Source organism: Aythya marila (assembly GCF_965140915.1).
Source record: "Aythya marila genome assembly, chromosome: 3".
NCBI classification, from domain to species: domain Eukaryota; kingdom Metazoa; phylum Chordata; class Aves; order Anseriformes; family Anatidae; genus Aythya; species Aythya marila.
In genome coordinates, this window is record NC_139044.1 from 12,880,037 (window position 1) to 12,902,886 (window position 22,850).

General features: G+C 62.2%; 1 protein-coding gene across 1 annotated transcript; it reads right to left on the reverse strand.

The window, feature by feature from the left end:
- Positions 1 to 952: 952 nt before the first annotated feature.
- PTK7 (protein tyrosine kinase 7 (inactive)) lies at positions 953 to 21,991 on the reverse strand. The gene is made up of 20 exons (XM_082757359.1): positions 21,864 to 21,991; positions 11,975 to 12,268; positions 11,267 to 11,369; positions 10,593 to 10,783; positions 10,239 to 10,386; positions 9,488 to 9,618; positions 8,988 to 9,254; positions 8,722 to 8,855; positions 8,264 to 8,399; positions 8,023 to 8,142; positions 7,699 to 7,848; positions 7,318 to 7,468; positions 6,975 to 7,102; positions 6,640 to 6,843; positions 3,240 to 3,395; positions 2,853 to 3,085; positions 2,421 to 2,501; positions 2,187 to 2,338; positions 1,920 to 2,098; positions 953 to 1,784 (listed from the first exon to the last, which is right to left on the reverse strand). Exons 1-20 carry the CDS (start codon positions 21,895 to 21,897, stop codon positions 1,624 to 1,626), a joined length of 3,153 nt encoding a protein of 1,050 aa, XP_082613485.1. The 5' UTR covers positions 21,898 to 21,991; the 3' UTR covers positions 953 to 1,623.
- Positions 21,992 to 22,850: the final 859 nt, after the last annotated feature.

Sequence of the window (22,850 nt, forward strand, 5' to 3'; positions counted from 1 at the left end):
CTGCACCCCTCTGGTGTCCTGTGGCCCTCCAAGGGGCTGGGAAACCGTGTGGCCAAAGCAACCAGCAGGGGTTACTGGAGACACCTGGCTTGGAGAGCCTTAATTTTTTATATATTTATAAATATATCTCCTGTCCTGGGTCGTCAGCAGTAGGGACAACTCGTACCTGCTTGCTGTCACCTCGTACTGTTCCCTAAATATCCATTTTTTGGCCCCAACGGGTGGTCCCCTGCTTGGACCCTTGTGCTGGCGCAGCCCTGCTGCTCTCCAGCCCTGGGTATCACAGGTCACCTTCCCTTCCCCGAGGCTTTTCTTTGAGGTTTTCCTTCAATTTGGGCTGAGACAAGTGGATCCCAAGCCTGCCCAAGGCCTCTTCTCCTCCCGCGGGGGACCGAGCAGGATACTGACACCCCGCTCCCCCGCGCTGTGTTCAGCCAGGGCTGCGTACGTTCAGCCCGCTGTTTCCAATTAGCTTGGCCAACATCTGTCCTGTCCCCGAGGAGGCAGAGCTTTTTCATGACATCACTCCCAAAAATACCCAACCCCAACCCCCAGGCTTTCTGCACCCTTGGGGTCTGGAGTTTCTCCTAACCCCGGTGCCTTCCCCGGACCCTGCAGCACCTCCACGGTCTGGCTGGGTAGCAGAGGTAGGACAGGGATGCTGGATGCTTCTTCTCCATCGCTGATTAAAGCAAAACCAGCTAGATAAGAGGTCACGGGGTCCTGCGTTGAGTATCGGTGGTGCTGGAGAGCTCGCAGCTCCTCTGGCACCGACCCAAACCACCACCACCACGCAGGGGGGATGCCCCAGCAAGGAGCTGCTCCTTTCCAGGCGATGCACGAGGCGTGATGGCACCAGCCCCCCCCACCATCCCCGTCCCCCAGGAAGGAGAAGAGTCCAGCAGGCATGGAGAGCAGCGTCTTACCAAAAAAAAAATAATAAATAAAAACGAAAAAAAAAAAAAAAAAGCCTTCTTTATTGAGAGCAGCACATAAAAACCCAACAAAACCCAACCCTTCTTGGCTGCGGTACCCTCCGCTCAAGCAAACAAACTAACCCAACTCTAGGCTGCGTTCCAGTAACAGAAATACTATGGTGGGGAGGAGGCAGCGCGCTGGGGGGGGAGGAGGAGGAGGAGAGGAGGGGGGCGCTGCCCCCAGGATTCGTACAAAAAAAAAAACAAAAAAACACAAAAACACACACACAAAAAAAAAGGCACAGGGTCGTAGGGAAAAGGTGGTGGAGCGTCTCCTTCATATGCCAGGCACTTCGTGTTCCTGATGGCGGGCCCGTGCCCGCAGGCAATGCCTAGCACAGACGGACGGACGGACGGGCAGACGGGCAGATGGACAGCTATGCACGTGGCGAGCGGGGAGGGGGAGAGCCTGGTGCTGGGCCGTGCGCCATCCACGCCGGCAGCCCGCGGGGCTTTTCGGAGCCGCGGAGAGGAGAGGGGCAGGGGGGGAGTACACTGGCTTGTGCTTCGAGTCCAGCAGCCGCTGGTGCCGCGCAGCGGGGTCGGGCTCGGCGAGGGGCCGTGGAGGGCCGGGGGGCTCCCCGGGCACCCGTGGGACCCCCGCTGCCCGCCCCGCCGCCTCCTTCCCCAGCCAGGGGCAGGGTGCTCAGGCTTTGCTGTCGGCCGGGCTGTCCCCGAGGGCGGTGGCGAGCTCGCTGAAGGAGGGTCGGTCCTTGGGGCTGGGCGCCCAGCAGCGCTGCATCAGCTTGGCGAGCCGCGACGGGCAGCCCTCGGGCGGGGGGAGCTTCGTCTTTCCCGACTGCAGCCCTGGGGTGGGAGCAGGGGATGGAGAGGTGTTGGGAAGAGGCGCGATCCCCTCCGTGCTGCCAGCGGGGACGCCGTGCTGTCCCCGAGGAGAGGAAAGGGGGTTACACGGAGGGGGGGGGTGACAGCGCCGGGTACCTGCTAAGACCTCATCGTCCGCCTGCGGGCTGTACGGCATCTCGCCGTGCGTGAAGACCTCCCACATGAGCACGCCGAAGGACCAGACGTCCGACTTGGTGGAGAACTCATCCTCCAGCACGGCCTCGGGGGGCATCCAGCGCAGGGGGATCCAGGCCTGGCGGAAGTGGTAGTACTCGCTGCGGGCAGCGCGGGCGGGCGGTGAGCGAGGTGGGCGCCATCCCGCCCCGCGGCCACCCCCCGGTGCCAGCCCCCTGCCCGACCGACCTGTTGTACACGTCCTTGCTGAGGCTCAGCGCCGAGACCTTGACCTGCCGCTGGGCGCTCACCAGGCAGTTCCTGGCCGCCAAGTCCCGGTGCACGAACCTGCCGTTGGAGAGGTGCTCCATGCCCAGCGCCACCTGCGTGCACAGGGACACCTGGCCCAGAGGGATGCTGGCACCCCGCTGCCCTCCCCCAAAGCCCCCCGGCCCCGCCGTGCTGCCGAGGCCGCGCTCCCACCTTGTGCTTGGTGCTGAGGGGCTGGGGCTTCAGGGACTCGTCCTTGCTCTTGGAGATCCTCAGGAACTGCTTCAGGTCCCCCTAGGAGACAGACGGCAGCTCAGAGGCGGCACCTTCCCGGGCCACAATCCTTCTGCTCCTTGCCCTGTAGGGCAAGCTTTTACCTCCCTACGGGCTACTATCAGGGCAAGCAGGCCTGATGCTTCCAGGAGGCCATTCATGCCCCAAAATGCCTCCTCTCCCCCCGTGCCCACGTTCCCCATAAGAGCAGTCTGCATTTGCAGCCCTTCTGCAGTGGGGATCCCACAGCTTCAGGAGGAGGAGGGAATTGACAAAGCCTCTTTCAGGAGGACCCCACTCCAAATTTTGGGGCCACCAATAAGCTCAGCCTGCCCCGGTCTCTCTTGCTGGCCCCGCCGGCAGGACCCTTACCAAATCCACGTACTCCAGGACCATGTAGTGGGGCTCGGCCTCGCGGCACAGCCCCAGCAGCCGCACCACGTTGGCGTGGTTCAGCTTGCCGAACATCTCCGCCTCGCGCCTGAAGTCCAGCTGCAGCTGCTCGTCCCGCGTCTGCAGGCTCTTCACCAGCACCAGCGCCTCGCCCTCGCCGTCCTCCGCTCCCTTCGCCTTGGCCAGGAAGACTTCGCCAAACTCCCCCCTGCCTGCAGGGGCACAGGGGAAGAAGACAGCGAATTAGGAGAGCGAATTTGGGAAGCCCAGCGGCTGCAGGACCCTCCGAGCCCCCAGACCATCAAGATTTCTGGCTGGGAGGTTTGCAGCCGCGAGTTTCTGGCCGAGAATCATGGCCCAGCGTACCCAGGGTAGTGATTGTCTGCAGGTTGGCACGGGGGAAGTGCATCTTGTCAGCGGCGCTGTGCCGCTTGCTGGCCCCAGAGCTGCTGCCCAGGTTGGTCAAGGCCACCTCCTCCTGGATCTCCGCCGTCGTCTGCCCGTTCTGCAGCAAAGCTCCACCTGCGGGGGACACGCGGGGCCTCAGCATCCTGCCCGGCTGTGCTGGTAACGTCACGCTGGGGATCAGCCCCCTCCGGGGACATCCCAAGGACCCCATCCATCCTCAGGCTGCCCTCCCTCCCCACGGGCTCGCTGCCAGCCCTGCAGCCACCCCTGAAATCAGAGGTGTTGGTCCCGGAGCCAACTGGCCCCATCTGGCCTTGTCCGTCCCATGCCACGCTGACATCCCCGAGGGCTGGCCACATCCCCGAGGGCTGGCCGCATCCCCACTGCCCACTGAGACCAGTCTGGAGCTGATCAGATGCATGGGGCAGAGAGGTCCCCACTCATGGTCTTTTAATGCCCCAGAGACCCCCCCAGGTCCCTCCGGCATTGGAAGCTGCAGCCTGACCCCCCGTTTCCATGATGCTCACCTTGGCAATCACCAGATCAGCCCGGAGTTTCTTTTACCACCTGGATGAGAGCACCTTACAATCAACCCCAGCCAACTTTCTGATTTGGAAGCCCCTCACAGATTTCCACGGCACAAACAGAAGCCAGCGAGCAGGAGAAAACATTGCCTTGAGAAAGCAGCCAGCCCCGCGTTTCCCCTACAAGCTGCCTGTACAGACAGCAAACGTGGACTTTCGGTGCGTGTACTGCTCGGATCAGACCTCGCCAGGCAGCGAGCCCTTCCACGGGCTGACGGTGAGGCGCAGGGCACGGCACCCAGCGAAGGGGATGCGTGTGCAGCATCACCCTGCGCCGCCGCGCACACCCCCTTCCAGCTAGCCAGCACACACCTGGCTGTGCAAAAGAATTTAATCAGAGCAGAATTTAAAAGAATTTAACCTGATTCAACTGGAGGTATCCTGACGGGAACCACACTGCCCGTGATCCCCATCCAAGGGTGTTGTAGGGCAGCAGGGGTACACACCCAACTGCACTGCGTGCGCCCAGGAGAGGTCCCAGCCCTCCTGCACGGTAGCACGGCTTTGCCACAGGTGATTTTGGAGCTGAGATGCTGTAACTTAAGAGCCACAGCTACCACCAGTTGTCCTCTGCCACGGGCTGGAGTAATGTTTACAGAAGAGCAGAGCGCAAAGCACCATCTGCCCCATAAATCACAGCCGGGCGCTACTTGTGCTCGCCCTGGTTTCATGCTAATTGTCAGCAGCCCGGCGCTTAGAAGCTGTTTGACCCTCCGCTGTCTGCAGCGCTGACTGATGGTGTCTCAAGGCTAGGAGCCCGAAGCCAAGAGGATAATACGAGGCCCGCTGCGGCCGTGCCAAGAAAACACCAAAGGCTGCGGAGCGAGAGCCGTGCTGCTGAGGGACAGCGCCAGCAGGCGGCCACAGCAGGCGCTTCCGAGCGCAGACATCGCCGGGCTTTCACGGGGTTTTGCTCAGATGGATGGTAACAAAGGGACCGGGGAGATGAGGTTTCATCTGCCCACCTGCCCGCACCACGTGGGCATCTCCTGGAGAAATTAGCGCAGGCTGACATGAATTCAAATGCTCCCCTCGGTCCTCGCAGCTGCCAACCTCCCCAAATTCCCTCTCTGTTCACCCAGCGCAGCAGCACGGTCAGACAGAGGGACACGGAGCAAGCACTGACGTTGCAGGGGACGTGGCACAGCAAGGACACGACCTTAGAGGGTGACTGACTTGTTAGGGGCGCTTCAATCCGTAGGAAATCCATGGGGAGGTCAAATCCAGCCGGGTCCTGGGGGCACTGGGAAAGTCAGCCGGGGGTACTCATCCTCAGGTAGGTGCTGAGACACCGCAGGTCGCCCAGCTAAAGAGGGACTGCATCAGAAATGACAGTGGGGAGCCACTCTGCTGGAGCTGAGGGCAAAGACAGAGCGCTTTTCCAAAAGATGGAAGGGCCAAAAAGGAGCAGAGGCATCTGGGCAGCCGGGTGAGGGCTACCAGCAAGCCAGGACGCATCTCTCTGACAGCTAAACTGCTTCCAGGTGAGGTGGATAAGAAGGGGTGAAGTCTGGCAGGATAAATAGAATGTAATAAAGACAAGCCAAAATAAAATAAAAAGCTGAGGTAACCTGAAAAAGGATTCAAACAAATCCTTTCTGAGAAGAGGATGTTGGCCAGAGGCTGCTGACAAGTGGGCTGCCTGCAGGTTGGCCACGGGAGAGGCTTGCAGAGGTGACGCTAGCAGGAGATGTTCCTGCGTCCCTGCTCCCAGGACATCCCATGGCCAGGCTCATTTTCTGGAGGTTTGGCTCTGCTCAAGGTATCGATACAAGAGGGAAAACAGCAGCCAAACCCCGCGGTGATGCCCTGCTCTGAGCCCATCGCTCAGAAGACCTCACTGGGATCAATACTAGGAGAAACAGGACACCAGAGGAAGAGCTACAACAGCTTCTGGAAATGAAAACGGTGCTGCGGAGAGCTCGGGGGTTCACTGCAGGAGTCACGAGCTCGTGCGCAGTGGGGCCCAGCAGGGGTTTTGCAGGGGCTCACGGAACAGCTGTCAGAAAGCAGCTGTCATGGGATGGGAGAAAATCCCCTCTGACGGACACGGGGTGGTAGGAACAGCACCATACACCCCACTGCCAGCACGGAAGGGGTGCTGCTGCTGGCAGCTGCTTGCCAAAGCCACCAGCCTCGCCGGCAGCCAAGGCAGAGGCGGGCGGTGGGCAGCTGTGGAGGGGCGCAGCACCGCGGGGTGCAGCCGGAGCTGTGAAACGGCGCCTGGGGAAAGCAGCCCCCAGGGCCCAACCTGCACGGGGAGAGGTGCCGGGTGGCAAGGAGGCAGTGCTTCAGGTAACTCGAGAGGCTCCAAGTGCCTTGCTGGGGGATGCTGGAGGTGCTTGAGGCTGATACGGGGTTTTGGAGATAACAGGGAGAGCTCCCAGCAGAGTTCGGCTCAGCGCAAAGTCTCCCCTGCGGCACCAGGAGCTGCTGCACCGGGGTTTGGAGAGGCTGGCAGAGCGCGACAGCTTCCCAGGGAGACTGCCCTTCCCTTGGGAAAAGGTGTGCAACCCCACACGGGGGTGCTGGAAGCAGGAGCACTGCTCCTGCTGCAGCAGGCAGGAACGGCCACGACACGAAGCGGGGCCGCTGGCTTCACACCACCTCGCTGGGCTCCCTTCCCCGGCCTATTTCTCACCCGGCAGCAGCTTTCTGCCCCCAGCCGCAGCCAAATCCGAGAGCAAGAGACCTCGGGGAGCTCCCCGCTCATCCTAATCCCCCCAGCACAGGGTTATGGGGCCGGCAGGGAAGCCCCCACCACCGGAGCTCACCGTTCAGGCACTCCATCTCGGGCTCCTCGCCCTCCGGGTGCTTCTTCAGCCTCTTGGCTTTCCTCCGCTTCTTGCAGTAGAACATCAGCCCCAGCACGATGATAATGTAGGCGACGGCGGCCCCCACCGACAGCCCAATGGTCTGGATCATCTTGTAGGGCGTGTGGTTGCTGGGGCCCTCGTCCTCCTCCGCCGCCGGCTTGTCTGCGGGGCAGAGAGCGGCGGACCCATGAAGGGGGATTTCCCAAACCCTTTTTTAGGAACGTGGCAGGGAAAAAGCCCCAGCAGCAGGACCCAGAGGTGCTCAGGGGTGGCATGAGGCCACATTCCCTCACCTACGACGTAGAGGAAGGCCTCGCGGTGCTTGATGTTGCAGCTGTTGCCAGCGATGCAGGTGTATTTTCCCGAGTCCTCGGTGGTGACGTCGTAAATGACCAGGGAGCCGTTGGGCATGATCTGGATCCTGCCAACCACACAGAGCCCTTTGCAAACATGGAGAGGGCAGAGGCAGGCGTGGGGCACCCGCAGCCTCGCCTCTCCAGGACAAGGAACAGCCCAGAGCCCTTGGACGTGGGGACAACTGGCCACCTACCCCCCAAACTGGGGACCTGAGACCACGCTGTTGGTACCAGGTGCGCACAACGCACCCTGTTCCCGTTGGGAACGGAGGCCGCGTACCTGGGCAGCAGCTTGCTGGGATCCAAAATCTTGTCCTTCCCTTTCCACTGGATGTGCGGCACGGGGTCCCCCTCTGCCTGGCACTGGAACATGGCCGTGTGCCCCTGGTACACCGTCGTGGGCTCCGGCTCCAGCTTGAAGGTGACATAAACTGGAGGCGGAGAGGGTGACACGAGGGCTGTCAGCCCCTGGCATGACGCTGAGCCCACGTGGCACAGCGGGGCCAGCACCACGGCACGTCCCCTGGGGCTGTACCCATGGGGCTGGCAAAGCTTGAGCACCATGGGGAAGAGCTCAGGGGCAGGCCAGACGTTTGTCCCTGCAGGGATGTGCCCCCCAGGTGACACGAGGGAGCAGGGCAGGTGGCTGGAGAGCCCTCACCTGCCACCACGAGCTGCACGGTGGCGCGGATCTCGCCCTGCGGGTTGTTGGAGGCGATGCAGGTGTAGTTCCCCGAGTCGCTCCTGCTCACCTTGTGGAAGGACAAGATGCCGGCGTTGTGGCTGACGTGGGAGGGCAGGCTGCTCCCGTCTGTGGGACGGCAAGGACAGGGATGTGGCGGCCACGCCGCGCCGCTTCCCTGCTCGAGGTGGCCCTGCTGGAGCAGGGGGCTCGGACCGGGCGGTCCCAACACCGACAGCTGACGTCTGCCATTCGGTGGGAGCTCCCGGGGGCCGTGTCGGGGACCAGCAAAGCCCCCCTCACCTGTTTTAGTCCACTGGATGGTGGGTTTCTCCCGGCCGGTGGCCGAGCAGGACACCGTCACCTCCTTGTTGAACTCCATGCACTGCAGCGGCTGGGGCGGGGGGGTGAACTTCAGCTTCTCTGCAAGAGACAGAGGAGCCCCGCTGGGTCACCACGGGGTGCGGGGACACCGGAGCCTCTCCCAAATGGTGAGAGAGCTCCCTGCTAGGGGAGGGAGCGGAGGGTTTGGCCGCACACCCACCTAGCACGTGCACCCGCGCGTAGCCCTCGATGCTGCCCGCCGGCGTGCTGCTCACGCACTTGTAGGTGGTCCCGTCGTACACCTCCACGTTGTTGATGCGCAGCGTCCCGTTCTCCGAGATCTCAAAGCGCGAGTCCTGACCGAGGGGATTGGGGTGTCAACACCGCTGTCACCAGCCCTGGGCTCAGACACCACCCGTGGCGCTCCTACAGCTCCAGGGCTTGGCCACCCCACGTCCCACATAGGGGTAGAGGGATGAGAACCCCCCCAGAGAACCACCCCAAAAGCACAAGGCACCGCCAGCCGTGCTCCTGCACCCCCAGCGGGGTGGAGATGGTGCTGGGGTAGGGAGCCAGGGGTGCCAGGGCTGGGAGCGAGGTGACACAGAGCAGCAGGAGGAGGGGATGGAGCCCAGCAGGAGCGCCCAGGAGCAGCGGGGACCTGCCCTGCCGCCTCACCTCGGAGATGGAGACGCCGTTGCGGTACCAGGTGACCGTGGGTTTCAGCGAGGCCTTGCTGAGGCAGTGCAGGTAGCCTGGCTTGCTCTCCTCCAGCTGGCTGTCCTTGGGCATCTCCACCCACTTGGGTACCGCTGGGCACGGAAAAAAAGGGTTACACGGGGCCGCTCAGCACCCCACATCCAGCAGGGACGGGCAGTCCACAACCAGCCCGGAGACGTGCCCACCCCAAACGCCCTCCCAGCCCTTCCCGGAGAGCCGCCTACTAGCCACGGTGATGCTCAGCTCCTGTTTCTTCTCCCCGGCCTTGTTGGCAGCGTGGCACGTGTAGGTCCCGGCGTCCGCCTCGGTGATGCTGGTGAAGACCAGCTGCTCTGCCTCCTGGTGCACCCTGCCGGCGGCGGGGACGCGCTCCTGGTTCCTCTCCCACCAGACCTGGGGCGCGGGCACGCCCCGCGGAGGGACGCAGGACACGCGGTGCCCCTGGTTCGCCGTCAACACCTTCGGGGAGAAGGGGGCCATTTCTTCGATCTCTGGGAGGAGCGACAGACAGCAGGGCTCAAACAGGGCAGCGTGGCCGTCCCACCTGCACCACCGCCACCCCCTGGGAGCCGCCAGCACCGGGAGAGAGCACGCAGGGAGCGAGGACGAGCAGTTTCACCGATAAACCAAACACCGCTTTGTCTACCAGCCCACTGCCACGTGGTCCCAAATCTCCAGGGGGACAGGGCAGCTCTGGGACTCGCTGCCAGCCCCAGGACCTCACCTGCCAGGCGCAGAGTGGCCTTGAGCACCAGAGCTTTCCCCCTCTGCCCACGGCCGACGCACTTGTAGACGCCGGTGCTGCGAGCCTTCACCTGGGTGATCAGCAGGGAGCCGTTGGCGAACACGGTGGTCCTGGGCACGCGGGGAGAGGCAGAGCTCAGCGGGCATCCCTGTAGGTTGTGGGGCACAGCCACAGCCCCGAGCCATCCTACAGGAGCCCGTGGAACAAATGGGGGGACCTCTGTGCCCAGCCAAGGCCTCCAAGCGTGGGGGAAGCAGGGTGGAGGAAGAAGAAGGTGGGACATGCACTTTGTCGAGGAGATGTGCTAAAAAAAGGCTCTTTTTTGGAGCAGAGATGGCTTTCATGGGAAGAGGCATCCCAAAAAAAGGGAAAAGGGGGCACAAGGTGGCGCCTGGGAGCTGCTGGGCCACAAGGCATCTGGCACCCAGGTGGCACCGTCCTGCTGCCAGATCCCTGGCCCCAAAACCACCACTATGTTGGTTTATGGGAGAAGCCCCAGGCTCTGCAGATCATCGTGCACAGGTATTTAGGGTTCCCAGCCCCACAGACTCCTTAGGGACAAACCACTTCCCAAGTGCTACGCAGGGGACGGCCGCACAAAAGCACCAGGGCTCTGCTGGACCCAGCCGAGCCGAGCAAGCACCGCGGTGGCTGATCCTGAACGCCTGGCCAGGGCTCGGCCCCTCTGCGTGCCCCCCTGCCCTGCCCATGTCCCCGGGGTCCCCGTTACTTGGATCTGTTGGTGACGGGGTTGTCCTCAAAGAGCCACTCCTGCGTGGGAGGGGGCACGGCGGCGAACTGGCAGTCGAACATCGCCTCCTCGTTCTTGGTGACGATGAGGTCCTGCGGGACCACCACCGCCTGGGGAAAGCTCTCATCTGCAACAGCAGAGAATGCAGGAGGGTGAGGGACACCCCGGGTGGCAGGGGTACCCCGGGATGGTCTTTACGCTGGAGGAAACCCCAAAAAGAGCCAGGAGCACCCCACACGGACACCCCGGCCCGAAAGGAGGCAGACGTTTCCAGGGAAATCCCAGGAAAAAGCAGGGAAAGGAGGGGGTAAAGGAGCCGAGCCCGCCGCTCACCGACGATGTTGAGCGTGAAGTTGTCCTGGCTGCAGACGGAGCCGACGGCGCTGCGGGCGCAGCAGGAGTAGACGCCGTTGTCGTCGGGGCTGGCGCTCCGCAGGGTGAGGCTGCGCTCCTTGCTGCTGACGGCGTAGGTGCCGCGGCCGTCGGGGAGCGGGGCGCCGTCCCGAAACCACTGCCACGTGGGGCTGCGAGACAGGGGCGAGAGGGTGAGCGGGGCGCGCGGGGTTTGGCGGCGGCGGGGCTCCCTGGCGAGCAGGTGTGCGGGGCGAGGGGGGCGCAGCCCGGAGATGGCCCCCTGTCCCCGGCTCGGTGCTCCCACCGCTGGCCACGACACACACACGAAGCTATGAGGCATGCAGCCGAGTGGACGGGACATGATCGGGAAGCGACGGAGAAGTGACCGCAGCACACCAAGCAGCGCAGCGACCGGGCTTGCCGCAGCCCGTCCTTACTGTGCTCCTCGCGCTACGCGGCTCCGAGGAGGCCGTTTGCCTTCTCCCCCGCTGCTCGGCCGCAGGCTCAATCCTGCCTTTCGCCTTCCCTAGGCTCTACTTGCGTCCTCGCGGGAGAGAGGAGGAGAGAGAGACGGGAGAGAGAGGGGGAAGAGCGCGCGGCGAAGGCGCGGGGGGACCGCCGGCCGGGTCCCCTCCTCGGGGGGCAAGCCTTACCGCGGGTGGCCGTCGACGTGACACCGCAGCACCACGGTGGAGGAAGGCTGGATCTCAGCTGCGCTGGCCGGCTGCTTCAGCACCACGCTGCCCGTCTCGATCCCTGCGGGATGGAGGGGAACGTCAGCGTGGCTGGGCCCGGTAATAAATAACCGGGCACTGGCTCAGAGACGTGGAGACCCCCGGGGACAGCACGGAGCAGAGGGATGCCGCCCCAGAAATAACCCGCTTCGCCCTGGGTGGCTGTTCCCAGGTGGATGAGGTGGGCTCTGAAAGGATCTGCACGCGTGGAGATCCATACAAACGGGGGTGGCAGCATCTCCGACAGCCCCGGGAGCACCAGAAGATGCACGGGTTTGAAGGATGTGGTAGCCGGAGAGGAACTGTGGAATCGGTTAGGTTGGGAAAGACCTTTAAGATCATCGAGTCCAACCACCAGCCTGACACTAGGTCTACCAGTAAACCACGTCCCTAAATGCCACATCCACACATCTTAAACACCTCCAGGGTGGGGACTCCACCACCCATTTGTTTTCCCTGATTAAATCCTTCTGATATCCAACCCACACCTCCTCCGGCACCACTCGAGGCCATTTCCTCTCATCCTACTTGCCCAGCCTGCGCTGCCTCGCTGCCCGACCATCACCCCCCGTACACCCCAGCGTTCCCAGCCCCGTGTCACCCCCAGAGAGCCCTGCCCGCACTCACACTTGATGTTGAAGGAGGCGTTGGCAGTGCGCGCCTCCTCCCCGCTCAGCGAGTTCCTGGCCACGCACTGGAAGTCCCCAGCATCCCGGTGCCGGTCGACAGCGGCGAACTGGAGGTTGCTGCCTTCCTTGAAGCGCTGCTCCGTGTCCTGGACGGGCAGCCCGTTGTGCAGCCACTCGAACTCCACGTGGGCCGGGTCCTCCACCTCGCAGCGGAGGATGGCGCTGCGGCCGTGCAGGGCGTCCTGCGAGTACGGCTCCTTGGTGAAATGGATCGCGGCCCGAGCCCCCACCGCTGCGGGGCAGAAAAAGGAGGGCACGTTTAGGGCAGAGAGGAGTCGGGGAGCTCGTGCTGCTCGCAGCAGCCTCCAGAGAGCTGAAACTGGGGCGTTTTCATGTGGAACCCCGCCGGGGACGTGACGGTCACGAGCTAAGGAGAGCCCCCTGCTCCCAAACGCTGGAGCGCAGCGAGGAGAAACCGAAACAAGAAATCCCAGGGGCTGACCCCAGGGTCCGAGAGCAGCCGTGGGGTGGCTCCAGAGGGCTGGAAGCATCTCTGCCAGGAGGAAGAGAGCCGCTTGCCCCCAGCTGCAGCCAGCTGTGCAGCCGGAGCTTGTTGAGCAAAGATCCAGGCGAGGTGCCCCGTGCCGCGTTTGCTGGGCAGCGCTGGAAGAGCCCGAGCATCCTCCCTCCCTGCAACAAGCCCTGAGTGCGAGCTGGGTGCCTGGGGGACCTGGGGACAGGGCAGCCCTGCTCCTTTCTCAGCCCTGCTCCTTCCTCAGCCCTGCTCGACGTGGCTGCCCTACATCACACTCCTAAATCCGGCAGCCGCCTGGCCGCAGGCAGCCGTGCAGGCGCTCTGCTCCGGTTACCAGCTGGCCGCGGCGAGGCGAGCAGACAAAGGGCAATTCAGAGCACGCCGGTCGCTGCGGGCTCCTGCTCCCAGCACCAGGCCCTGCGGGACAAGAGGCTGAAGCAGGCAGATGCTGAGCATCTCGGAAGCACTCTCCTCAGAGGGATGGAGAGAAAGCGGCCACAGCGGCGCTCTCCCGGCGCTGCAAGGGGGCAGAAAGAGTGGGTTTGGAAAGGATCGTGTCCTGCAGGAGGGTATCCACGCAGGAGAAGAAACCCTCAACGCATGTTTCTGGCCTAAAAGCGTGGCTGCAGAAAGTTTTTCAGGAAATCTTCAGCCTAGTTAGATAAACACAGCTCAAAGCTCAGCTCCCTCGGCAGCGCCCGGTGGGGTTTTACCCGGGGAGATCTCACGGAACCACAAAAACTTCCTGGTGAGGCGGCCGAGGAAGGTGAGAGAAGTGTGCAGGGAAGCGGGGCTGGTACCTGCAGGTCCCCAGGGCGGCATTCCCACACCCCACGGAGCAAATCATCCGCAGGGAGGGGACAGGCACCAGCGGGAAGGAGAGGGAGATGGATCAGGTCACCTCCCGGCTCCGAGAGCATCCATCTGGCAGGGATCTGGATCGGGCACCCTGCAGGCACCGAGGTATCCCCCAGCTCAAAATTCATCCCATTTCTTTCAGGAGGCACCCGGCTTCACCTCTCGGGCTGCAGCCCCCTCTGAAAGCTCCCCCAAGCCCATCTCTGCTGGAGCCGGGGCGGCCAGGCGAGCGCATCGCGGCCCCGCCTGCCGGGCCTGCATCTTGAAGCAATCCAGAAAGATCATTGTCTCCTCGCCTCACGACATCGCTGGGGAATGCGGCCTCGACCACAAAGCCCTCAGCTGCTGCGCAGCCCCGAGCCCTGCCGTGCCTGCAGCTCACCTACAGCCGCGCCGGGGAAGCAGAGCTGGGAGCAGGCCCGTGGGACACCCGTGCTCCTCCCCACCATGGGCCACCCATCCCTGGGCATCTCCTCGCTGAGCCAAAAGCCCTTGGCCGAGGACACGAGGGGAAAAGGAAAGGATCCGTTTTTTTTTTTTTGTTTTTTTTTTTTCACCCCAAAGAGCTTAGGTTAGCAACCTCTTGAGACACCGCAGCTGACGCAAGGACGTGAGTAATCCCGGAGCCGCTCGCAACCAAACAAGGAGCTGAAGGCACGGGAACGGGGATTGGGAAAGGGCTTCGAGGCTCCCTGCTTTGGGAAGCGAGCCCACGGGGCTCCTGCAGCTCAGGACCGCAGGCCAGCGCCTGCTCCGTGTCCCAGCGAGGCCCTGGGTGCGTGCAGGCCCCGCACAGACCTCCCATTCACGGCCCAAGCAGGCCATGTGTTTCCTGGCACGGCTCACCACGAGCACGCTCCCATAAACGCAGATTTTTGGCGTGCCGGGGCTGGGAACGGCACACGGGGCAGCCTTTTGTCCCCTCCCGGTCGCAAGCACAGGGCCGGCACGCTCGTTTCCAGCCGCTGAAGCTGCAGAAGCAGGCAAAAAAAAAAAAATAATTAATGCTCAACAAGGCCAGCAAGCCCCTGGCCGGGTGGGTCAGGCCCTGCAGCGGAGCACGCCGGCCCCGCACGCAGCAGATCCCGAGGAAGCGGCAGCTGAGCCAAGCAGCCCGCCAGATCTGCATCTCCCAAGGATTTGCAGCCAGCACGTTCCAGCCGAGGAAGCCTCCCGAACGGGTCGAGTTGCAATAAAGCCCTTCTCCCCCGCCAGGCCAGCTGGAAATGGTTTGGTGCGGGCGAGGAGCTCCGAGCACGGCAGGTCTGCTCCAAGCGAGCCCAACATCTGGAAAGCCTTTGGGCGCCCATCACGTTAGCCTCTTAAAACCCCGGCGGGTCCCGCTCTGCTTAAAGGAAAAGCACCGACCTGCCCCGTGCATGGGAAGAAAATCATCCCTACGGAGCCGCCAGCGGGGCTGGAGGGCTGCAAATTGGGCTTTCCCGAGAGATGCCCTGCTGGAGAGGCTTCGGCTCCACAAACCTTCCAAGGGGGGTTTAGTGCTGCAGAGAAGTGCCCCGAGTTCAAAGCAGGCATGGAGACAGCCCCCATCCTGCAGCAGCTGCAGACATCTGCTCATCCCACAGAGCTCGGCCGCTTGGCCCGGGGCCCGGCTGGGAAGGGCAGAGCTGCTCCGCTCCTTCCTCACCTCCACCCCCGGGGGACAACGTGCGGCCAGCATCAGGGCCACCGTGCACCTTGGCAGGAGCCCCATGGCAGCCACAGGCCCTTTTTGGGAACGTCGTGGGACCTCAGCACCTCTCCCCACCCGAGAAGCCAACTGCGCACTTCAAACCCAGCTTTGGGATGATTAAAAACAAAAAAAAATAAGAAAAAGAGAAGCCACGGCCACTTAACGCAATCCCTGTCAGCCCCCCCGGCGCTGCTCGGAGAGCTGCAGGGGGTTCTCCCCTCACCCCCCGTGGCTGGGATCCCTCCCTGCCCTGCCAGGGAACACGCTGGGGAACGGCGAAACCAAATTTCGGAGTGGTTCAAAAAGCAGAACAAAGCCACCGGGGGGTTGGGGGCCGTAAATCAGCCGCCCGGTGAGGCCGTGCTTGCTGCGCCGTGCCGGGGTGCGGCTGGCCAAGGGGAGAGCGCCCCATTAAACCCTCCACGAGGCCCCGCCAGCACAAGGCTCCCACGCCGGCTGGGCTGAGGAGCAGGAATGCTTCGGGGGTGACTCAGCACGGGTGACGGGCTGGCTGCCGACTCGACTCTCCCCGGGGCCCTCCAGCAGCTCCCCGGCTCCCTGCGCACGGCTGATTTACGGCCGCCGCGTGCTGCCGGCGGTGATGCAGGTCGGATCTGCTGAACGTGAGCCATCACGGAGCTCCATGGCCAAGGACAACGGGGTCCTGGGCTGCACAGCGTGGCCAGCAGGATGAGGGAAGCGGCTGTCCCCTCGTAGCGGCACCCGTGGGACCGTGCCGTGAGCGCTGTGCTCGGTTTTGGGCCCCTCGCTGCGTGGAGGATGTTGAGGTGCTGGAGCACGTACAGAGATCAATGAAGTTGGAGAAGGGACACATGAGGAGCAGCTGAGGGCACCGGGGTGGCTAAAGCTGGAGGAGAGGAGGCTGAGGGGAGCCCTCATCCCTCCCCACAGCCACCCGAAAGGAGGGTGGTGGTCTCTTTTCTCGGGTGCCAAGTGGTAGGGCACGAGGTGACGGCCTCAGGTTGTGCCAGGGGAGGTTCAGGGTGCACATCAGGGAGAGTTTCTTCAGGGAGAGGGTGGTCAAGCATGGAACGGGCTGCCCAGGGCAGTGCTGAATCCCTGGAGGCATCTAGGGGACGTGTGGACGTGGTTCAGTGAAGGGACCTGGTAGGTCAGGCTGACTTGGAGATCTTGAAGGGTTCTTGAAGGGTTCTTCCCAGCAGGATGACTCTGTGATTCCCCCACCCGATGGGTGAGGGACACAGCGAGGCTGTTTTTCTGCTTTTCTCCCACAGAAGGGAACGCAGCAGGCAGACGCCGAGGAGAGCCAGGACCAGCCCCGCGCTCCCTGCGCCGCCTCCCCAAAATTCAAGCAAAGGCATGTGAGCACGCCGAGGTCCCTGCCAAGCAAAACCCACCTGGTGCTGGAGCACCATCACAGCGCCAGGCGGGCCCTGCCGGTGCCAGGGCTGGCTCAGGGCTGGGGGAGAGCCCCCGAGCCACCAGCTGGAGGCTTGCTCTGTTCCCAGGGGCTCCGAGCCCACTCCTCCAGCCTCCAGGAGGCCGTGGGGAAAACGGGGCCGACGAGCAAGGCCGTGGGTCCGGCTGGAGGTGAGCGAGGCTCCGGAGCATCCTGCTTCCCCGCAGGTCGGACCTGTTTGCTCCCCTCCCCTCGGAGGCGCTCCCGACAGCTTCTCCCAGCCGCCCCAAATTGCCCCCGCGACGAGCGGAGCTGCCAAAAGGGCCATCGGGGAGGAGAGCTGAAATGGGCCCGCTCCACCGGCTGCGTTGGTGCCTCTCCCACTTATACGGGCTCAAAGCACGTTCAGGGACTGTCAGCACGGGGTGCTGGGTGTCTCACACCTCTCCATCCCTCCTCACGCTGCTGCTCTTCCAGCAAAAAGCAGTGTCTGCAGCTCCCCTGCAGATTTCGTCCCACTCTTCGTGGCTGGCAAGCCCCAGCTCACGGCCCCCGGCAGCGGGGAGGGCACAGAAAGGCAGGGATCCTTGCTTATTTTCCTCAGAGCCACTTCTGAACCTATATTAAAAGCCACAAAAATAGGAGAGCGGCCAGAGCAGCTCGTATTTCCTGTGCTCATGCAATATTAATTAAAAGGTGGCTTCTCTGGGAAGCGCTGCTCTAGTCCCTCCCTGCTAAAAACGGAGACGAGCCGCTGGAGCGGGGGAAATGTGCAAGCAGGGCACTTTCGGGAGCACTTTCACAGGTCGATAGCTCGGCAGAGCACTCGCCGCCGCCGGGCCTAATGCGAAGCCCCAGCGGGAAACGGGAGCCGAGGCCGGGTACAACTGACTCACCGGGGCCGATTCGGTGATCGAATCTCCTTGAGAAAAGAGTGCTTCTGTCCACAGCCGAGCCCCAGAGCACCTGGAGAACACGCAGCTCTTCCCGGACAGCCGCTGACCCACAGCTCCAACAGGAGAGGAACCAGGGAGAGGAGGGACGGGAGGAGAAAGGGCTGCGCCGGGGCCAGGGCAGCGAGAGAGGGGCAGGACCTGATGCAGCCAAAGGCTAAACAAGCACACACGAGGCACGGGGAAAGTCCTCAGGAGCTGACCCAAAGAGGGAAAAAAAAGCCCTATTTTGCCCCCATAGCTGGACTTTTTGCTCCGATCTCGGTGGATAACATCTGCTGGGGGACGCGGGGGTCTCCCGGCAGCAGGGAGGCCTCCCCGTTTTCCAGCGCAGGAAGGAGGGAGAGGACCCAAGCCAAACAAAGAGCAGGGCGCAGGAAGCTCTGTTTGCTTTGGTCCGCGATGATCTTCAGCTGCTGGAGGAGACTTTGCTCGCTGGCCCCCCTCCAGGAGGCAACGGGCTGACGTTGCTCCCCAGCAGCACCAGCTCCTCTCCGCTCCCGGGGAGGCTTCGGGCGAGCTGGATGCGTGCAACCCCGCGAGGCTGCCGGGTTTTATCGCCTCCTGTCGCGTCTTTGCTGGGAAAAGGACCAGGAAACCACCACCTGTCCTCCCACCGATGCGGGCACCCGCCTGGTGGCTTCCACGGAGCCGAGGCCCCGCCGCAGCGGGGGGGAGCGAGGACACGGAGCAGCGCACGCGGCGTGGAGAGCAACAAAGGCACCTGCAAGCCGCGGCTTGTCCCGCCTTTAACCATTTGGAGAGCGTGTTTTGGAATCAAAGGCTTTCTTTGTGCTCCCGAAGAGGCCAGCGAGCAACCCCTAATGAGGAAAGTTGTTTAGACGAGGGCTTAAGCAACGCGGCGCCCGTCTCGCACCAGCAGCGCGTTTGACAGCGCGGGCAGAAAGCCCACGTCGCCTTCAGCCCACCCCTGGGCAGCGAGGACAGAGACAGTGGGACCACGGTGACAGCCCCGGGGAACCGTGCTGCCACCGTTTGGGGCAGCCCGAGCCATGTTTATGTCACCCAGGAGCTAAAACCCAAATCACTTGGACCCCAGCCCCGTGCCACAGGAGCTCCTGGTGCGCACAGCAACCCCCGTCGCTGCTTCCCAGCCTGCGCCGTCTCGTTTCCCAGAGCTGGAGGGCTCGTGCAGCTGGAAGCGGCCGTGCCACCCCGTCTTCCAGCCAGCAGCCTGCCCCTACCAGTTCTCCTGCAGAGCCCCGCCACTGACGTAACCCCCCCAGCCCCACAGAGCTCCCAGCCGCCCCGCAACCACGGCTTCGGCGGAGGCGCCCAGGACACGCTCCGGGGCCCTAGGTAAGCGCAAGAGAAACACCCCAAAAAAATCAGGAAAATCCTGCTCCGTTCTCACCAGAAGTCACCCCAACACCTCGTGACTGCGGGGTCATGGGTTAAAGCCTCCTCTGCAGGCACACAGCTCGGGTGTCCCCGCTGTGAGAGGGGAGAGGAGCCGGCGGGTGCCCACCGCTGGCAGCTTGGATCCATCTGGTTTTGGTTTCTCCTCTTGGGGCACCCCGATGCCTCAGCATCCATCTGCTCACCAGCGACAGGAAGGTTTTAAGCAGCGCCCTGGGCCTTGCCGGGACGCCACCCTACTGCTTTATGGGGTTAAAAGGAGCTCTCAAGATGGGTCCTCGCAGGACGCCTTCACCAAGGGGGCGAAACGGGAGAGTGATTTTGGAGAGCTGAGCACACCAAAGGGCCTGCACGGAGCACCAACAGTGCCTACCCGGCAGCTGCCCCAAAGCACCCCGAGATGAGCAGGCTCAGGAGAAGCCCAGCCCCGTGTCCCAGGCCTCCAGAAGCTGCACGCTGCTCCGAGGTGCCCCTCGCCTCTCCTTTTGCTGATGGCACAGCATGCGCCGGTCCCCTCTCCACCAGCACCCCCCAAAAAAAAAAAAAAGGCAAGGCTTAAATTAAGACTAGGAGTACTGTACGGCTCAGCCTTTTAAGCTCAGGAAAAACATTTTTGTATTAAATCTTTAAAAAGAAAGGGAAAAAAAAAAAAACTGCTGGCACACGGAGTGAGGAACGGAGCTGGAGCGGCAGTCAATGAAAAGCACATGCGCTGCAGACCTGGCTGCCAACACAAATTGATGCTTTGAAACAAAGACCACTTGTGTTTGGCTCGCAGATCTTCCCCGGCTACTCGGCGGGGGCTGTGTGGGTTGAGGGGATACGCAGGTAAAGCCCAGGGGGTGGCACTGGGTGCCATCGTTTCCCCCAAACACAAAGGAACGGCCCCAAACGGAGCCCACGCTCATCCTCCTCCTGCTGCGGCGTGCCAGAGGCGGAGGGAAGGTGGCACAAACCTTTGGGTAGGACTCTTGGGGCTAATCCCGACCTCACTGCTGCCAAAACCTCGCAAGGACATGGTGGAGGAGCCGCAGGAGAAGCCCCCAAACCTGCAGCATCCTCACCCGCTCCTCACGGGGTCCCTGTCCCGGAGCGAGCCCTGCGGTGCCCAGCAGTGGGGTCGCTCCTCGGGGCGTGTTGGCACATGGGGCGCGCTGCAGCAGCGCTGTAACCCCAGCGGCGCGAGATAACATCTGCTCTCCCGGCAGATGCGAGGCATTTACGAGCAGCAATTGGATGCCACCCCCCAAAACATCCTCCAGGCGAGGAGCGGGACGCGCAGCCAGACCACCCAAGGGGCACCCCTGCCGTGCCGGTGCCCAGGAACCACCCGGTACCGGCTGTCAAATCCCCATTTTTCCCCCCAAAACGCACTCGTTGGTTTCTTCTATCCGCCTCGAGCACGAAACGTTCCCAAAACACCCCCCGAATTTAACATCCCCACCCTATACAACCCAACGCCTCGCCGCCCTCCCCAAACCCACCCAGCCCACGAGGCCGCCGCTCCCGTCCCCGTCCCATCGGGGCAGACAATCGCAGGTCCCCCCAGCCTCGGGGGAATTTTCCTAGCACCACCACGGCGGCGACCGCCCCGACAAAGAGCACGTTTGTGCCCCAGCCGGCTGCTAAATGCGCGGTTGTTCCCGGCTCCCAAATATCGAGGGCTGTGGAAACACCCACTGCTGAGGCCGAATGCTTCGCATTCCAGCCCGGAGAGCCCCGCTCGGAGCCGCTCCGGGAGGAAGGAGTGTTTATTCACTGGAGAGAGGTGTAGGGCCGGCTGTTTGCTCAAGCCCACGTGTACTTGCCGGAGGACGGCTTTGATCTCGGCGGCCCAAGCAGGAGATGAATTGCAACGGAGGGAAGAAAAATATTAGTGGAAAGCTCCCCGAGCAAATACCCGCAGCCGGGCCTCGCGGCCTTCGGGTCTCTTTCAAGTGCCCTATCGCCCAGCCCCGCTCGCCCCTCGCCTTTCCTCCCAAACCCTACACACCACGGAGGAGGTGCCACAGGCCTTCTAGGGCCACGCTCACCGCCGGCCGAAGGAGCACCACAAAGAGAGCCCCACGGAGACGTGGTCCCACTGGTGAGGGTGCCCACGGAACCATGGCTGGAACACCGGCCTCTGATCGACCCAAAACAGTGTTACAGGAGATGGGAGGGCGGTCTGGGATCGATTAGGGGGTTGAAGGATGTCCCGAAGCCATGCGGGAGGTGACGTCCCTCCCTTTGGTGCCAGCTCAAGAGGCAGCAGACCCGCTGTGGGGACAAAGAAATGCCCACAGCCCCGATGCAGCAGGAGCTGCGCCCCACCGAGGGCACCACCGGGTCCCAAGGGACACGGGGTGCTTCTGGAGATGGGAGCAGCGCTGGCTTTTCACTGCTCAGCCCCAAAACATCCCAGAAGCGCGCTGGGCAGTGAGCTTTCCGGACACCAAAGAGGAACCCTGAGACCTCCCCGTGTCGGCGGAGGATTTGCTCGTGGGGCTCGTGAGCGGGCGGGCACGGGGAAGGCGCCGAGGTGGGACGCGGCGGCGCATCCCGAAGGAAGGAGACATTTGGGGCTTCGGGGCTCGCCGGAAAAGTTGACTCAGCGAATATTTCCCCAGCACGCTCCGACGGAGGAGGCTGAGGAGTCGCCGCCGCCGTCGAGACGGGGCTCGGCTGGGCAGCCCGAGTGAGTTGGAGCAGGAGGAGGAGGAGGAGGAGGAGGAGGAGGAGGAGGAGGAGGAGGAGGAGGAGAAGGGGCCCGCAGTACATACGTGGCGCGGGTGGGATGCGCATCCAGGGGGAGAGCACGGGGAGGTCGGCGGCCTCCCTGCCTCCAAGGCTGCCAGCCTCGCTCCTTCCCTCCATTCCAGCCTCCTTCCCCCCAGCCTCCCTCCCTCCCTCCCCCCCAGCCTCCCCCTTCGCCTCTCTCCTTCCCCCTTCGCCTCCCTCCTTCCCCCCAGCCTCCCCCTTTCCCCCCCAGCCTCCCTCTCCCGCAGCCTCCCCCCTCCCCAGCCTCTCCCCAGCCTCTCCCCAGCCTCCCCCCGTCCTCCCCGGTCCCGGTCCCGGTCCCGGTCGCGGTCCGTGCCCCGCACTCACCGAGCAGCAGCAGCAGCGCCCGCACCGCCGCCATCCTCCGCCCCCCTCCGCCCCAGCTCAGAGCGCGCCCCGGCCCCGGGCCATGCCGCCCCTCCGGGAGGGGCTTCCGGGGGCGGGGCCTCGCGGGGAAGGGGGCGGGGCTAATGGGAGGGGGAGGGGCTAAAGGGGGAGGGGAGGGGTTAATGGGGGGATGGCTGGGGTTGGGTGGGGAGGGGAAAGGGGGGAAATGCAGTAAGAGACTAAAAAACACACAACAACAACAACAAAAACAACACAAAAATAGAGGAAAAAAGTAGACAAAAGAAGATAAAAGTAGACAAAAGAAGGCAAAAAGCAAAAATAGACAAAAAAAGACAAGAACAGACAAAAAAGGACAAAGACAAAAAACAAAAAATAGACAAAAAGACAAAAACAGAGAAAAAACAAAAAAAGAAAAAACACAAAGAACAAAAGAACAAAAAAAACCCACAAAAATAGACAAAAAACAAATGCAGACAGAAAAGACAAAAAAAGAGAAAAAACAAAAAAGAAACAAAAAAGAACAAAAAACACACAAAAAAGAACAAAAAAATGCAAAAAAAGAACAAAAAAAACACAAAAGAATAAAAAAGCTGCAAAACAAAACAAACGGCAAAAGGAAAACAAGAAAAAGGTACAAATCAGAGCCCAAAAAATATAAGCTACCAAGCAAAGTTGAAAAAAAACTGCAGAAAACAGACTACAAAAGTAAAATTAAAAAAAAATCACAACAAAAAAATGAAAATCAAAGAGCTACAAAAAGCAAAAATAAATAAAAATTATAAAATAAGTGCAAAAATGGAACAATAAAATATAAGGGAGTACATGCAAAAAAAAAGTTACAAAATATTAATAAATTGAAAGATTCGTAAGTTATAAGCAACTGTAAATGCTTAAAAGTTTGTGGGCAATCCCAAAGGTCATAACATTACAAAAATACCAAAATTTTAAATAATTTTTAAAAAATGC